The sequence below is a fragment of the Alligator mississippiensis genome, chromosome 1, assembly GCF_030867095.1.
Source record: "Alligator mississippiensis isolate rAllMis1 chromosome 1, rAllMis1, whole genome shotgun sequence".
In the NCBI taxonomy this organism is placed as follows: domain Eukaryota; kingdom Metazoa; phylum Chordata; order Crocodylia; family Alligatoridae; genus Alligator; species Alligator mississippiensis.
Window position 1 is genome coordinate 166,356,357 of NC_081824.1, and position 17,885 is coordinate 166,374,241.

Here is a 17,885-nt window from a genome sequence, read left to right on the forward strand (position 1 = left end):
CACCACTGCTGCCAGGCTGGGTTGCTTGGCTCTGTGTCAGTCTTTACACTCAGTGTAGGGGTCCCGTGGCAGAAGAAATTATAAGAAAGGGTTCCATGGATTTAGGAAGTTTGAAAACCACTGCTATAATAGTTAAACACAGGCAAAAAAAAAAGTGCTTGTTTTCTAAGTACATAACATTAAGTAAAAGTTCCCTCTTAAAATAAATAACATTTTTTAGAATTCAACCTGCAAGTTGTCATATAACATTTCTGGACTGTGCCTATAAATAGGGCCTACCTAAATTGTGGTCTCACGTATTTCATAAACCATGAAACCTGGGGTTGCCGGCGAAATGCATGAAAAACCCCTAAATAAAAGTAAGTTTTTATTCAGTCTGCCCATCCCGGGCGGGCCTTACAGCTTGCTGCTGCTGACGGGGCAGCACAAAGGAGGCAGCAATAAGATGGTGGTTGCCCCCGCCAATACAGCACACAGCGGGTGGGCCAGACAAAGGGCAGCCAGCAGTCAAGATGGCAACTGCATCCTCATCCCTTTCCCCCCACCTCACCCCCCCCCAGGCCTCTCCACCCATCAGCACTGAGGGGCAGGAATGCCACAATATCGGCTCTTTGTGCCAGGACAAAGCTACAAAAATGGCTTTGACTCACCACAAGTTAAGTAGGTCCCTACCTATAAATACTTTTATAAAATTACAAGTTGAGGCATTTCTCCATTGTGTTACCAAGCAGTTCACTTTCCTTTAGATGGCACAAATAAATATTAATTCTGACAACAAAATATCCCCTTAGCTAGAAGATAGACCTTTAACTTCCAAAGAGCCATGTGGACCTTTGTCTACAGACTTCTTTTCACACTCCCAATCCTGCTCTTGTTTTCTGTCATTCACACAAACTAGCAACACATATGTAACATACACACACAACAAAGTTTCTGTCCTCTCCCCAATCTGTCTTGTAATATACCCATCTATTTATTAGACACACACACAGAAGAACTGGTACTATAAAAAACAATTTTCCTTAAAAACCATTACTACCACCCATAATTCATTTTACTTACAGTTTGGTTGGTAAGTAGGCAGCAGTGTCATCTTTACTTTTGATAATGTCATTACACTTGTCAAGTGTCTGAAAAACCGTAAATGTATCTCCAATGCTGTACAGAGCTGCAAGATTTTTAGCCAGTAATTTCCGTGTGGGTGGCCCAGGAGAACTGCTGATAAGTCCTGTTAGCTGTTCTACAAGTTTCTTTTGTTTTTCCTTGACATCTGTCTGTTAAAGGAACAAAAGTGGTATCTTTCCATTCATATGCAATTCAACATTTCAATTAAACAAAAATTCAAACTATACTCAATGCTAGCAAATATAGCTATTATATGAAAAGCAGATATATGGTTGCTTACTGAGAAGTTATTTCTATTCTCCATTATCTATTAGCAGTTCATGAATAGATTTCTAGAAAATCTTGAACACTTCAAAGACTTCCTCTCTGCCATTTTTTTCACCTTCTTTCCTCACCATCAGAAGTCCCCACACTGGAAGGGAAGTGCTCTACTTTCCCAAATATGTATCATATTACTGAAGAACTGCAAAACCTTCTAATTCAGATGTATTTAAATGTATATAGACACTTAGCACACATAATGAGGAAATAAACAAGCATAGGTAACTACAATACTCCAAGATTCAAACTAAAGTATACAGATTTGTTTTTCTAGTTTCATAGATGCTAGGGTTAGAAGGGACCTATTAGGTCATCGAGTCCAGCCCCCTGCCCCAGGCAGGAAAGAGTGCTGGCGTCAGATGACCCAGCCAGGTGTCTGTCCAATCTCCTTTTAAATACTCCAAGGAAGGGGACAGCACCTCTTCCCTTGGAAGTGTAATTCCATACTTTGGCAAACCTCACTGTAAAGATTTTTTTCCTGATGTCTAGTCTGAATGCGTTCTCTTTCAGTTTATGGCCATTATTTCACCCCAACGGGCGCCATGGTAAACATCGTATCCCCTATTTCTTGCTGACCCCCCTAATGAGTTTACAATCACTCCTCAGATTGACTCTGTTGGCAAACGCACAATATAATTAATAGTCTTTGGCATTTTAACTAATTTGGAAGCTAGGTCACAGATGCTGAATGACAGATGTTGAGTGCAAACCTGATGTAGCAGGGGAAGGGCCAGACTGCTTGAACACTCTGATGTGACATAGGCAAGCAGGGGGCTACACTTCAAAGTGAGCTGCGGGCACTTAGTTAAAACCTGTGAAAGCCAGAGACCCTATAGAACCAGGAAAACATCCTGAGACATAGAACATAGAAGTCGTGGAAGACATGAAAGGGGTGAGAGATGTGCTGTTATCAAGGTAACCAAGGAGTAAGAGGGGTACAAAGATGTTTCATCTTTGCCAAGGCAAAGATGAAACCTGTGGGACCACCCCCACCAGCTATGATGGCCTGTGGATAACCCAGAAAAACATTCTGAATGCCTAGCTGCAGACTCTATCCTCCGGACTACCTAAGACTTATGCAAAGTTTCTGTTGCGTCTTGCCTTAGACTGAGTTGTGTGTTGTTGCTGTGTCTTAGTTGGCTATGTCTTAGATTAAGTGTAGTTTTTTCTGTTGTTCTTTGTCTTACACTTAGAACTGCAAATTGCTGTGCTCGATAAATGCTGTCTTCAGAGAACAGACTATTCTTATCCAGGCATTTTCATGACTTCGGTGTCACCACCTAAAGTCTAATATTAAAGTCCAGTAACAACTCTTTGGTCTTACTGCTACAGTATAAATGTCCATCTGGTATCTTTAATGCAAATGAAATTATCACAGAAGTTGTGAAATCAGGGGGAGAAAATTACCTTGTTAGCAGCTACCAGAACTTTATCCAAAAACCGCAGCCACTCAAAAATAAAGACTGGTCTCTTTGCTTCTGTGATCTGAACCAAAGCCTCTTCATTTAGCAACAAACTATGAGCTAGCTCCATCTCTAGTTAAATTCTGATTTTCCTGTAGATTCATGTATTCCCTCTACAAAAAAAAACAGTTACTGTAAAACAGTAGATAAAAAATATGTTAGTAAATTGCAGTGTTCAGCATAAAACACTATGGTATCAAACCATAATCTTACATACATTTCCACTGAACTAGTCTCAAAGAAGTCATACTCACATGTTTAAGATTAGCCACAAACATGGGTATTTAAGAGATCAGGAACCTAACTGTTAAAAGTAGAAATTCATACAGAAATTCCTCCGAAATCTGAATCTGTTTCTGGCCAGAATGATGTTAAAGTCCCTGTTAAAAAAAAAAAAAAAAAAGCAATGCAGAGAGAAAGTTACCAATCCGATAAAGGAACCCCCCTTATTCTCATCTTCCCAAAAAGATAGCACAAGGAGTATCAAAATGATGTTGTAGCTATGACGGTCCAGGAAATACAGGAGAGGGAAAGATTTTTGTGTGCAATATCTTTTATTGGACTAAATGCATGATTGGGAGTCTCAGTATCCACAGACCCTTCCCTTCTTTGTGGCTTGAGGAATGAATTTAGCTATCCCTTTAACTTCTCCAAGACACTGGGTAGGCTGAAGAGCACACTATGGAACAATCCTTCACAGTTTAGGAAGCAGCAGCCTTTGGTTGGCGGGATTCAAGTCTTTACACATTCTGGCTGAGGGCTATCTCTGAAGTAAATAGCCAAGAAACTGCATTTCACAGAGCCAAAATGGCACAATTCTATAAAACATGCATTTCACCAAGTGTAACTCCATTCATTTGCCAGACCCCTCACAAAACTAGGGAGACATACTCCCAGATCCATACATCTCTGCTACAAACAGCAGCTCCACATAAGTAGACAGAGCATGTGCACCCCGCAAATAAATTCAGAGCAAACCATATCAAAGCACTGCTAAGAACTATTATGATATTCCACCAAAAAAAACCCCTAGGACATAGGCAAGTACAGCACTGCTGTGAACATAGTTACACGTGTAGGACTTTGCGGTGGAGATCGTAAGGTAGTCCAGGTTAATTCTGCAATTAAATCAGTGGTCTGCAGCACAGTAGCCACACTGTCTCTGAGCTACCAAGCAGACCTTGAAGAATCTATTGGGCACAGCAATACCAAGGAATATGCAAAGAACAGGTACAGCTATGAGCAGTCATAACAAGATTATCCTCTAATCTCTTCCCATAAGGCCTCCAACTAGAAGTGAGCAATTCCCAGGGTGCAAAGGAAAAAAGGATTTTCCCCACCCAAGTCAAAGGCAAGAATGAATGGATCTATGGTTGGGGTAAGATATTCCATACGTGACAAAGCAAGGGAGGTTTAAACTGGATATTAGGAAAAATTCTCACTAGAACAGTAGTGAAGCACTGGAATGGGTTACCTAGTGAGGTGGTGGAATCTATATCCTTGGAGGTCTTTAAGGCCCGGCTTGACAAAACCCTGGCTGGGATGATCTAATTGGGGATGGTCCTGCTTTGAGCAGGGGATTGGACTAGATGACCTCCTAAGGTCCCCTCCAACCCTAATATTCTATGATAATTCTATGATTCTATAAAAGCTGAGAGAGGCAGAAACATTCCCAGAGGTTTCCCAGGTCCTAGCAACCTGGGGTAGGCAAAGCTTCTCTAGCAGCCTGCAGACCATGCATGTGCACATGATCATGATGCAAACAGCAGCCAACATGCTCACATCCAGCAGAGCATGGATCTTCTAAGCAGGCAGAACGTTACAGAGAAAACACCTTTGATCCAACTCAAGCAGCATCAACAAAGTTTTACCAACTTCACCCATTAAGGGGTGTGAAAAAAAACTAATTTATCTATGTCAGCAAAGCTACAGGAGTGAACAGAGTTATGTCAAGAGAAGAGTGCTTTTGTTAGCTTATGTCATTTAGGGTAATGATGAAGCTACACTGTCTGAAAAATGTATCAGTATATGCTGCATCTAGACAAGAGGGCTTTACTATCACAGCTATACTGGCATAGCTATAGGGGCAGGGCTCCTTGGGGGAGACAAGGTTTCAGGGCCCAATGTAGGAATTGGGCTAAGGTTTTTGCTAGAGGTACACCAATAAAGATTTTAATGGCCGATACTGATAGGCGATGATTAATCAACCATATCAGCCGATACTGATCCAATAACCACTGTTCTCCCCACAGAATTTAAACTTAGTCTTGCCCATTGCAGGGATACAAAAGTCTCTCCAAGCTTCGTGTTTCATGGATCCCAGTCCTACCTTCAAACAGGACAGCAATGAACTAAATGGTATTATAATGTGTAGGCCCCGATTCTACACATAAAAAACAATATATTAAGACATGCAGGCAGGCAAACCAGAAAGTCATGGACAAGTATCAGAAATCTGATGCAGTATTCAAAGAAGACAAAGGGTAAGTTTCCACTGAATTCAGTTAGAATTGGTGCTGGCTCTGGCTTTGTCTATGGACATTCTGGGCAAAGTACTTACAACTAGAAAGTGGGCAAAATGCATCACAGAAAATTAGGCCTGGAAGGGGCCTCAGGAGATCATCTAGTCTAACTCCCAGCTCCAAGCAGGACCATCCCCAGTGCAGAGCAGGGGTGTCAAACACACAGCCTGACAGGGCAGATCCCATGCATGGAGCTGCTCCTGGCTACTAGAAGGTACAGTAAGTTGGGGCTGGGGCCTGCCATGGTCTCTGGGGCCTTGAGGGCCAGCGAGGACTGTACAATACTCAGTTGCCCAGTGGCTGCCTGCCCCGGTGCTACTGGTACTGCCTTGGCCAAGGCCTGCAACGACTCAAACCGTTGTCAGCCAGGGCCTCAGCTGGGTCTGACATCCCTGATGCAGCGAAACCCAGTTGGCCAAAACCTGGGAGTATCCGACAGCCCTAAGGCAACTGGCAGCAAGTACCTAGCACAGCCAGGCTCAACCCTGTTGGCCTCGAGGTGGCCCTGGGAAAGGCCGAGCCCGGCTCTTTCATTCACTTCTGAGCTGCAGGCCCATTGCAGAGAGCAGGGAGCCACCGCCCCAGGCAGGAGGGCACCCCTAGCTGATCCTGCCAACCACCTGTCCTTCTTGGCACAGTCCCCTGGGTCTATCAGTGCAGAACCACCCGCCTGGGGCAGGACATCGCAGCTCTGTGGGCTCTAACGGGACAAGCTGCTTTATCCCGGGATAAAGCATGGAGCCACTGTCCCGGGGTAAGCGCTGCCAGGCTGGGAGAGGAAGCAATAAGCGCACCACCCCCGTGCTAGCCCGGATTAGAAAGGCGCTGTGTGCACGGCTGCCCCGGGATTAGCGCTGCGTCCCGTGTCCCCCCCTCCCCCGGCATTCCGCGGCGCTGAGGTCCGACTCAGAACGACGCTGCGCCTGAGGGACGGCCCCGCCCCACCCGACTGCGTCATGTCACCCCCTCCCCCAGCTCTTCGGGGGGGGGGGGGGGGGGCTAAAACAAGCCCCCCGGCCCCTTAGCGCGGACTCACCACCAAACCCGGCCCCGGCAGCAGCTGCAGGAAGGGCCGGAGTTGAGGTGCCAAGCGGGTGCGCAGGCGCACTAACACATTCCGGGAAACTGCCGGGGAAGGACTGCGCAGGCGCAAGTAGCTGCCGCACGCAGGTGAGGGGCGCGGGGTAGTTCTGGGGGAAGAGGCGGTTCCTGCGAGGGTTCCTTCCGGGTTGGGCCTACTCCTGCGCATGCGCTAGCCGGGCCCGGTGTAGGTGGGGCGAGATCACGGGTTTGGAGTTGAGGGCATCACTAGACACCGTCGGGGCTGCCCCGCGGGCCGCCTCCTGCACGGCTGGGCTGGGTCGGCGGACACACCCTGAGAGGCGGTGGCGGCGGCGGCTGTCCCTGGGGATGGTTCGGTTTGGAGCAGGGGGTTGACCCATCTACACGTTCATGAATGCGCTTTAGGTAATGTATGTTAAATCTAGTACCTCCGGGCATTTATACCTTTTCATCCTGCGATAGGCTGGAGCAAACTCAATGGATTGAGTTCGCTCTGCACGCGAGGTGACGTGCAGTGTGCCACATGCACTTGTGTAAGCGACAAAATGTGTCAGCACACAGAAAATGATGTTGCGCTTTTGAAGTAAAGTGCTTTATATGTGTTTTAGTTCAGAAGCACACTGCTGCTGTTTTCTTAGTGCTGATGCTCATTTTGCTACTTGTACAACTGCAAGTGACAAAGCACTGGGTGCTTTTCAAAGTGCTCTGCACTGCTGCAGCACTTACATATGTAAAAATGCCCTCCATTGTGAGGTACTAGAAAAATGCACACTAGCCTATTTTAATGCACGTTAGCTAAAGAGCATGGGGTTTTTTGTGGTGCTTTAATCTGCATTAAAATAGGTTAATGCACATTAAAGTGCACTGTAGACCAGACCTTATCAGGTCCTTTCCAACCCTCATCCTTTATGAGTCTATCTGCCCTGTGGAGCTCCACATAGGTGCAGAAATTTGGCAGCAGCAGTTAACATTGCCACCACTCCCCCAAATTCCCAGCACTTGGGGAACCCAGGCTCAGTGGGCTGGAGGCTGAGCACTACTGAGCTAGGTTGTGAGGGGCAGTTAAAACCATAAATAATGCGTGGGCTGGATAATCCATCAAGTATTATGAAATTGTTGTTAGTGTCTCCATCTTATAGTATTTTTGGCACTGATCTAGTGCTATGTGGAGCAGTGAGGGGTTTTTTAATCCAAGGCAGGCTCCTTACTTCCTTTGCAAAAGGAAAACGGGTCATTAACACATTTTCATTATATATAGATAGGAGGATCTAAGCAGGGCAAAGATATTAAACATGGGAGAAGAGGAGGAAGATGACTACATGTCTGACATTTTCATTAATACAAAGTAAGTACGTCTCTGCATCCAGTAGCCATACTGCTTTTTTCTGTAATGTTAGGGAACAACCTAAAGCAACCAGGCAACTATCTAAGGGTCAAATCTTCACACAGGTTGCAAGCAGTGTTTTTGTCCAAAATGAATTTAGGCCCAAACTTCTAAAAGTCTCGAGCTAACTAGGTGTGCCTATTCTTGGGTTCCCAGCTTGACAGTTTAGAGACTGGTGAATCATTCCCATCTAAAACTAAAAAAAACTAAAAAAGGTCTTTATTCTTTAGGGTTTCACATATATATGCCTCAAGCAGCCCAGATTCTTCTCACAAAAAGCAAGAATGAGATTTGCCCTGAAAGATACAGTAATTATAAGTAGGAATTTTTAAAGAGGAAGTGGAGTGACTTAAAAAATCTGGATAAGTGTAAACAGGTTATTTGTTTTTCAGCTTAGGTTTTTGTTCTGTATTCTTGTTGCCCCTCTGCTAAATTTTCTGCCCTTGCAGGGGCTGTTTTATCATTAGAGTTAGAATAGAGAGGCCCAACCTGCTATACCAGTATTTAACAGGGATCTGTATCAGCCACCAGAAGTTGCTTGTTTTATATTCTCACTGTCTTGATTTACTGGTGTATACTGTTATGACATGTTTGCTGTTCCTCAATAACAATAAAACAAACAATATTTTTGTTGTTGTTCCTTATAGACAGGATGTAAGGCCAGGATTGCCAATGGTGAGGCGTGTGAAGGAAACTATTCAGAAGGAAGAAAGGCAGAAAGAAGCTAATGAGAAGAACAGACAGAAGAGTATAAAAGAAGAAGAAAAAGAGAGACGTGACACTGTGTTGCAAAGTGCATTAGGAAATGAAAACAAAGGCTTTGCTTTGCTCCAAAAGATGGGGTACAAAACTGGCCAGGCCCTTGGCAAAACCGGTAAGTTTGTCCACTTGGGACCATTTTTGTGTGTGTGCCGAGTTTTCAAAATGTGAGTTTCAAAGGATACCATGATCTGCTCCACTTATCTCTGGGTGAACTCGATAAATAGCTCTCTAAGAAAAAACAGCTATTTATAACTGCTTCCTTAGCCCTGCAAAAAAGAAGAAACAGCAGCTAGGCAAGGGCAAGCCTTGAAAAATTGTTAGAGTAGCTCTGTAAGGTGTAAAGCTATGCCAGACATGTGGGCTAGCTCTGCATGCTCAAGCTGTGGATCTGAAAACAGTACAGCCATGTTAGTATATTCTACCTGGGCTAAATAGCTCTGTTGAGAAGCTAAGTGTATTAACTATATGTAGTGCCATGCTTCCAAAGCCATATTGCTTCCAGTTCGTGCATGTGCAGATCTAGCTTGGATGTTCCTACCTGGCACAACTTTGCACCTTATGGACCAGGGATGTCAAACTTGCCCCCAGCTGGATCCGGACTGCATGGGTTCGTCTTGGACCAGGTCTGCAGGGGCAGCAGCAGCTGCAGCAGGCCCAGGGCTGAGGACTTAATACCGATTGCCATGTCCCTCAGGATTCAGGGACCCCAAATTCTGTGGCAGACTTTGCCCCTCTACTTCTGCTAGCCTTCCTGGTCAGATGGACCAGTTCCACAGGCTGAATTGAGCTCAGCCATGTGTTTGACACCCCTATTGTAGACACACATACATACTTTTAAATACAAAAGCATGAGCGATATTGGGGGATCTGAAGGAGGAAGACACTGTTCTTGCTTCTGCCTAACTGATATTTCAGATGTGCTTAGTGATTCAAAGGAATTTTACCACTTGTGACAGGGCCCAGTCTCTTTAATTTGTTGTTCTTTCCAAACTGGGAACTTTTAAGTACAGCCAGAGGTTAAAGAGTCAAAGTCCCCAATATATACCAACTTGCATATTGAATCTGGAAAGCAATTTGCGTCCATTCCCCTTCCTGCACTGAGACACAATGAAGCAAGAAGGGCAGTTAAGACTAACAATGCTGTAACACTTCTGGATTAGGATCCATTGCTCTGTATGTTTAGATCCTTCTGGATTCTTTGCACTCCACAGTGACATTTTGCAGCTGGTTAGGGAAATGTAAAGTGTCCTGAAATACTCATATGAAAGCTGCTACAGAAGAACAGTATGTTGTTATTGTTATTAAGTGCAAAAAGGGTGACGCATCAAATAAATGCCAATCTTGATGAACTGAACAGCATCCTGTAAACAGCCTACATCTCTACTACAGGAATACAACAGAGGAAGGTAAGGCACGTGTGATTCAATTTGGTTATTGTCAAAAGAACTAAATATAACTTGATGTTGGATTTATCAATTTGCAAAAGACCAGAAATATTGTTTGATCTCTAAAGTTTGTCTACCTGGATATGCTTCATCTATGGTTTGGTGCGAGACCTAACTGCATAAACTCTTTGCTCTTTTTCCCTGTGCAGGAAAAGGCATTGTTGAGCCGATTCCACTGAACATTAAAACAGGTAGGTGGCGTTTATCTTACTTCCTTTGTTGGAGTTCAAAGCTTTCGAACTGCTCACACTGGTATTTTGAACTTGAATAGGCAGAAGTGGGCTTGGCCATGAAGAACAAAAAAAGCGGAAAGCTGAAGAAAAGCTAGAAAACTATAGACGGAAAATTCATATGAAAAAACAAGCAGATGAACAGGCTGCTAATCAGTTTAGGTAAAACAAAATCCTGGCCACGTTTTCTTGTGCATATATTTAGGTAATAATAATAGGATCCAGGTTTCATTCTCACAAGCATGTTACAGGCATTCTGTTTAAGTCCCAGATTTGACCATTGTTTTTTAAATGTGCTGTCAATTCTGAATAACATTTGTGCAAGTGAATGTGTGCTGAGATTTGAACTGTACAGGAATTGCCAATCATTTTTAAAGAATGAACAGAGACTGGTTCAGATGCATCAGAATTAAAAGATGTACATTCTCTCTACAGCACCACATACTATTATGACCAGTAATGCCAGTGCCTAGATTAACAAATGCAAATACAAACTCTTCTTAGAGACTGGTACTTAACTCAAAAGTCTGTCTTTTAAAAGACTATTTCACAATGATTTATGGAACACAAATGTATGTACATGCACAGATAAACACACGCATCCACACTATTATGGCTCTGTTTAGGACAGTTTGCTTTGATCCTCTTTCAGAGAATTGTCTGCATATACCAAGACACTAAGTTACTGATGTAGGAAACCAGTGAGCGTACAAATATAAAAATTCCTCTGTGTGATCTACATTTTTAATAGAGTAAGATTCAAAAACAAGCAAGAGGAACGTAAGATAGAAGGGGACCTTAGAAAAAGCCAGAAGGCCTGTCAGCAATTAGACTCTCAAAAGGTGAGACTGATTAACTGTTTTGGGGGTAGAAGGATGATTTGTAGGTTAAAGTTGGCTGTATAGTAGTCAGTCTTTCTGGAGCGAAATATTTCAGTCATTAATTATGACGTGATATTAAATGTTGCTTGACTGAGGTGGTGGCAGTGTTTGGGCTTGGAAGTACATATCCTTACACTCCAGCACTGTGTCCCATGGACCATTACAGCTCACATAACAGAAGTTGTACATCCTTGGGTTAATTGATCATTTGCTGTTTGCCTTCGTCCTAGTAGTTGTCTGGTTATAAGGGTGAGGGAGGTAGTTGCCTCAGTCAAGGCTGCTCTCGCCATCCTAGTTGAGGGAGAAATAGCATGATAATTGGATTCAATAAACTTTAGGTGTTTAAGTATCAAAATGTTAAAAAGGGTTGTTTACCTGTTGGAAGTAGATATTGTCAGTAAAGAGAACCGATGGCAGAAGAGAGTGGTTGGTGGTATAGTCTGACACTTTATCAGATCAAAAGTTAAGTTAACATCCCTTTTAAATTTGCTTTAAAAAAGCCTTAAATCCACAACCAAGCCTACCTGTGGTCCATTGTATTGTGTTTTAGCAGTTTTACACCACGTCTTCTAATCTAATTATATTTTTATAAGCCTTATTATAAATGTTACTTGGCTTAGCTATTACTTGCATCAAGATGCTTACATCTGCCGGAAAACCCTTTTGAGAGAATTTTTTTTCTTTTAATCTTTGTTTTATTTTTAAGGACATTAACATTCCCAAAGAGATTTGGTACTGGATGGAATCAGAACCAGAGGAAGAAAAGGATGAAGAGAAGAAGGAGGATGAAAATGAATATAAAAGTTCAGACTTAAGTGTGAGTCCTGACCCTAAAGTTAATATGTAGCTATTTTCCTTTGTGAAATATTTACATATATATGTATTTTCAAAACTGTAATAAGTGGTATCTTGCAAAGAGTTCTCACAGTACTGTTAGAAAGAATACAAAGCACACGTGTGCTGATTTGTTAAGAAGAGCATATTAGAAAATAAACACCAGCCACATTACCATTTTAGTTACGCTTTTCAAAAGGAAATAGCAATAGTTTGGGGTGTCTTATTTTCAGGTGTTCAGCTTGACACCTTAGAAGGGTCTGTTTCTTAGAAGCATTGAGTAATTGCTCAGAAGCATCTCAAATTGGGCATAGAAAAATCACGGTTATTTTTGAAAATGATGAGCTTCATGCCCTAGACTTCACTAATGTTGTCAGTCTTGATTCAATTTGCAGAGGAGACAAGGTATGAAAAAACCCACTAAAAGCCACTGTTCCGTTAAAATAAGGCAGCTGGCTAATGTATTTTGGCTGTCTTTTAAATATTCTTCTTTAGTTGGAAATGGGGAAAACCACCATCGTTTGACTAGCCAAATGTTCCATAAGCTGCATTTAGGGATCTCTGTTTTCAATGTGCTAAATTACCTTCTGATCTCCTAGTCAGCTCAGTCCTAGCACAAAAAAGCTAAGAAGGGACAGTAGTTCAAAAGTGTGCCATGTAAAACCTTCTCAAGCTTTTTTACTTCTCTGTGTATCAATAGGCATCAGAAAAGCTACAAATCCTAACGGCCTATTTAAGAGGGGAACATTTTTATTGCATCTGGTGTGGAACAGCCTATGAGGGTAAAAGTAAATCTTTCCTATATTTAAATGATTTTCCTTTGGTTATGTTTCTGAAACCATATTCTGCATTTCTTACTCCCTCTTTGTCCCAGCTTGGCAACATCGTGCTAGAAAACATTTCTCATCATGCTTACGTATGCCAACAATGCAATTTCTTTTCCACTTTAGCTGGTTTGAAAATAAGCATGGGCAATTGGTACCAACCAAGTGAGAGGTAAAAGTATTCCCCAGTACTCAGCAGAGTTGGAGCTCTTCAGCAGTTATTACTGTATAATAACAATTCCTTGTGTAATAGCAGTCATAGGCACTGACTCTGGGTACTCCAGGGCTCAAGCACCTACCAGGCCACTTGCAGATGTTAAAAACAAGCTCCCTCCCCCTGCCCCCCCCCCCCCTTTTACTGAAAGAAGCAGTGTGTTACTTCTACCTAGCTTGGCAGTGTCTGTAAAGATTGGGAACTTCAGCAGGGGGGGTTTGGGGCTTCTATCTAAAGCTGATTCAATCAGCTATTAAAGGGGTTCTTAACCTTTTTTATCAACTGTACCCCTTCTGTCAAAGTTTCAGTTCATGTACCCCTTTATATATTTTCCTTGTTTTTAAAGGGGGGTTGGGCAGAGAGACCCCCACGGTGAGGGAGGGTGCACGGCAGGGGCAGGTACTGCTCAACCAGGGTGAGCTGCAGGATTTGTCCAGGAGGCACAGGGAGGGGGTTGGCTCCCACTGCTACATGCACCCCAGGAGGGCATGGGGGCCGTGTGCCCCCAGATCTGCACGCGGGGGTGGGAAGACTGCTGCTGCAGGCTGGGGCACTGGGCTCTTCCTGGCAAGAGGCTGGGCTGGGCTGCGCTGCGCTATGCTCAGGGCAGGCAGCAGCAGTGCTGGAAGAGGGGCCACAGTGAATTCTGGAGTGGCTGCAGCCCTTCCTGTCCCACTTCCACCCCCAGCCCCACTCCCATAGGCCCCCGCTGTGGGGGAGGGAGTGGAGCTAGGGCTGAAGCAGGGGTAAGCACTGCCCAGCCGGGGCAGAGCATAGAACAGGGCTGCAAGCGACTTGTCTGGGGTGTGGCATCTCCCACCACTGCTTGCACCCCAGGAGGGCACAGGACGGTGTGGGGGAGCGCAGCACGAACCATCCCCCACCAGGAAGAGCCCAGCGCGGCCCCAGCCTGCCCCGACCTGCCCCATGCACAGATCCAGGTCCTTGCGCCCCACCCCCTGTGCCTCCCAGTGTGCATGTAGCAGCTGGAGCCACCCCTGGCTGGGCCCCCCCTTGCCCCAGCCCCACTCCCTCCTCCCCACAACAAACTTACCAGCTGAACCCAGCTGCTCTCCACGTGGCTGTGCTTTGCTGGCCGCCTGCATGCTGTGCTGCAGTTGTGTGCACACCCGGCATTCCATGTACTCCCTATGACCCTTTTAAGTACCCCTAGGGGTACATGTATCCCTGGTTGACATTCACTGAGCTTTTAAATACAAGTGCCAAAAAAGCCCCAAAAAAGTGCCCGGTCTTTACAGATGCTGCAGAACTGGGTAAAAGTTGCATGCTGCCTCTTCTGGGCATGTGTGGAGCTCAGTGCAGGAACCCATTGAGTTAAAAGTAAAGTGCCATTTTTCTTGTTTTAGGGGGATTTGTTATGCCTGCAAGCACCCAGCAGAAAAAAACAAAGTTGGTGCCCATGATAGCAGTAGCTAGAACTATGGATTTAATGCAAATAGGCAGAAAATGTAACTGTAGTTTTAGTGTCTTGAGGGAGACAGCATTATGGGAATTATCCTTGGGCTAAGACTGATGATATTGTTGTACAGCTGCTGAGAGCATGTCCAGATAAGTGCGCGCACAATTTTTTCCTTGGGGACACATAGCAATGGCACATGGTTACATCACTGCTACTTGTCCCCAGGGAATGCCCATGCACATGTGCCCTGGTGCACAGCAAGTTGCCCCAAATGAGTTAGGGGAGGCTGGGGCCAGCACCTATGGCCTGGCCCCACAGCCTTACATGGTGTCCTGGGGGCCTCCTGGGGCTCCAGTGGCAGCAATCTGGCAGCAGGGAGCCTGGCTGGCAGCCTGAACATGGCGCCAGCTGGCCAGGCTTGAGTTTTGGGTGACGCACACTGCCGCCACATGCTTCACCCTGCTCTTTTCTAGCATGGGGGGGGGGGGGGGGGGTTTGACATCGAGGTCTCCCGGTGTCATAAAATGCCCATGCTGCAAATGAGCAGCGTGGGAAACACCTGCATGTGTGGTGCGTGGCGCCACATCCCACACGTGCGCTCATCTGGATGCACCCTTAGAGTACCAGCTGCTGGTCTAATGATGTGCTTAAGAACAGAACCTTCAAATAAACGTAGACTAGACAAGTTGCAATGATTGTATGGTCTAGGGAGCCTTGAATAAGCACCTCTTAAGCCACTCAACTGGTAGATACTTATGCAAAGTGATCGCTGTTCTATCAAAGCAGAGTCAGGTGCACTCAGCAGGCTGCTGGATTCCCTTGTATTTCCATCTGTACTTTACTCTCTGCTCTGTAGAAGAGGGTTAAGTGGCTGCTAGGAGAAAAGTCAGATTATGCTATGGCAGAGAGAGACTGACATGAGGAAGGAAAATGGAAACTTGCAGATCAGCATAATCTTTTGGAGGAAGATCTAGAAGTTCATCTGAAGCTACATCAACGTCATACTGCTTTCTTTTGTCTGAATGATTGTGGGCTTGACTTATGTCACTGTCTGGAGGCATGTGCCATCTCTTCTAGCTTTGGGCAAAAAATTTTCAGACATTCCTGCAGGCTAATATTTATATAGCAAGTAAGGCAGCTTTAAAAATGATGCTGTTGCTGAAGGAGCTGTGTGGCTAAAGCTGAAGAAGCTCACTCAGGACAACAGTCTAGCTAGCAGAATTCCAGCTTAGAAAGTGGAAAAGTATTGGGAAATTTTATACAAATGTCTGAAATTGTGCTTTAGAATATTATATGGAATTTATTTTATTTAATACTAGCCTAGTGGTTAAACTTTTCTGCAACTAGAAGTATTGGAGTTTGGGTTTCAGGTTCCTACGTCAGCAAGACAAGGAGTGCTGTTAAGACCTGCTTTTTTCCCTTGCTTATTTAATGCAGGGCTATCCAACTTTTAAGCCTGGGGGCCACACAAACAGGAGCCACACACTGCGTGGGCTGCACCAGGCATGTCGCAGGCCACTGGGCTGCATACTGTGTGGGTGCTCCTTCCACATCCCCACCACACTGCATGCCTCTGCAGGCACCCTTCTCCCCCACACCTGCTAAACTGCAGGAGCGTGATCCCCTCTGCCCAACCCTGACCCCCCCAAGCAGTGTACTGCACTGCCCCACCTTCGGGTTGGAGGCAAGAAGCAATAGCTAGAAGAGGGAGGGGAACTTGGAGATTGGTGCAGCGGCTAGGCAGGAGCCCAGGAGCCACAAATTAACCCCTCACGGGCCACCAGTTAGAAAAGCCTTGACTGAGGGAACACTATCAGAATTCACATGCAAGTCAAAACTCCTTCTGGAATGAACTGGTTTGTACTACTAATTCAGAAGAAAGGTGATGTTCTAACCTAACTAAACTCCATTTTCTTCTTATTTTAATATTCAAGAGTTACACATCTTTTCTTCCAGTTACTGGAATACATTAACCTTTTTCCCTCTTGCATTGTAGATTCAGAAGACTTGTCTTCAAACTGCCCTGGAGACAGTTCTGTAGCTCATGACTAAATTTTTTCTAATAAAAAGAATTCTGGAAAAATATGGAAAATTCACTGCCATGTTTAAAAGGATTCCCATGATTCATTCAAATCAAGCAGGTAGAAAGGCATATAGAGCAATTTAGACCAGGGGTCAGCAACATACAGGCCATATCTGACCCGAGGAGCCACTGGATATGGTCCACAGAGCTGGAGGGATTTGCCTTTCTATACTTGTGTGCACACTGAGGCCAGGCAACTTCCAGTTACATCGGCACCGCAGCAAGGGAACAGGGGGCTGGTAGAAGTGGTGGACATGGGGAAAGGCCCACTGTTGAAGTCACCCCGCTCATGTCAGACCAGAGCCATGTTGTTCTTGACCCAGGGCTGTAAAAGGTTGCTGGCCCCTGATGTCTTTCAGTTGTTCGTTTCTGGATAAGAAATGCCATTTTTAAGCTCCTTTTTCTTAAAAGGACATTTTTTAAATGGAAGCTAATCATGTAATCCCTATTAGATAGTGAATTCAAAGTTACCTGTATTATTGGTGCTGCATAACTTAGGTGCAGGCAGGATTTATGAGGTTCTCACCGCAGTTCTAGTAAATTAAAGACTGACCAGCACCATCTCTGCAATTGCAGTCTTAGACTTCTGAGCACAAGCCCCAAAAGCTCTAGGAAGTTTTGGCATAGAATTTCTGAAAATCTTTACATGGAGCTGCCTACCTTCAGAGCATAAATTCACTTTCATATGACTATGGATACATGGAGGCTTCAAATGAAAAGTACCTGTCTTTAGGAACAGGTACCCAAACAACTGCTTACAGCTTTCCTTAAAGCAAAACTGACCTTTCATTTTTCAGCATAAAGCATGGAACAGACTCATAAAACTCAGCTTCACAGGGAAGTGAATAGTAAAGTAGATTAGTGCTTATGCTGGGCAGTGCTAGCCAATTCATTTATTATGTGTTCTTTGCAAGGTTGTCTGCACTAAATTTCAGTTAAGTTTATCCTTGGTGAACATAATACAGCCAGAAAAATGAATGTTGAAGAAAGAAAATGTGAATCTGCACAACAAACATTTAAAATTAATCAGTAACTTCTGCCCTATGTAAATATTGTTGTTTGTATGGAAACTTCTTCAGTATATTTAGTAACTTTAATGTGTTTTGTTCATCATTAAATACAAATGTTTGTAAATATGTTTTTGTCCAATTTGGTTTTATCCAATCAATGTTAGCAGTGTTGTCAGCAAGCAACATCTGGTATCATAAGTAATCCCAGTTGAAAGAAAAAAAAACTCATTTAAACAAGCTAGCTATAACTATAAACCAGACCCAACAAGAATTCTGGGTCTCAATATTTCCACATAATTTATGGT

At 44.2% G+C, this 17,885-nt stretch overlaps 2 protein-coding genes across 5 annotated transcripts in view; one reads left to right on the forward strand and one right to left on the reverse strand.

Annotated features, from left to right (window-relative positions):
* HEATR5B (HEAT repeat containing 5B) overlaps positions 1-6,570 on the reverse strand; it is an 82,234-nt gene extending 75,664 nt beyond the window's left edge. For 3 of the 4 annotated variants that reach the window (XM_019500602.2, XM_014600044.3, XM_019500600.2), the window contains exons 1-4: positions 6,468-6,570; positions 3,164-3,289; positions 2,854-3,041; positions 1,063-1,274 (exon numbers count right to left, since the gene is read on the reverse strand). In XM_019500602.2, coding sequence (XP_019356147.1) covers positions 1,063-1,274; positions 2,854-2,979 — 338 coding nt within the window. In that variant the 5' untranslated portion in view covers positions 2,980-3,041; positions 3,164-3,289; positions 6,468-6,570. The remainder of the gene's footprint in view (positions 1-1,062; positions 1,275-2,853; positions 3,042-3,163; positions 3,290-6,467) is intronic. The other variant, XM_019500601.2, reaches the window with a different exon arrangement.
* Positions 6,571-6,677: 107 nt separating this feature from the next.
* Positions 6,678-17,706, forward strand: GPATCH11 (G-patch domain containing 11). Its single transcript, XM_006272875.4, has 9 exons — positions 6,678-6,898; positions 7,752-7,838; positions 8,525-8,751; positions 10,234-10,275; positions 10,356-10,476; positions 11,066-11,156; positions 11,902-12,012; positions 12,730-12,811; positions 16,484-17,706. Exons 2-9 carry the CDS (start codon positions 7,786-7,788, stop codon positions 16,537-16,539), a joined length of 783 nt encoding a protein of 260 aa, XP_006272937.1. The 5' UTR covers positions 6,678-6,898; positions 7,752-7,785; the 3' UTR covers positions 16,540-17,706.
* Positions 17,707-17,885: the final 179 nt, after the last annotated feature.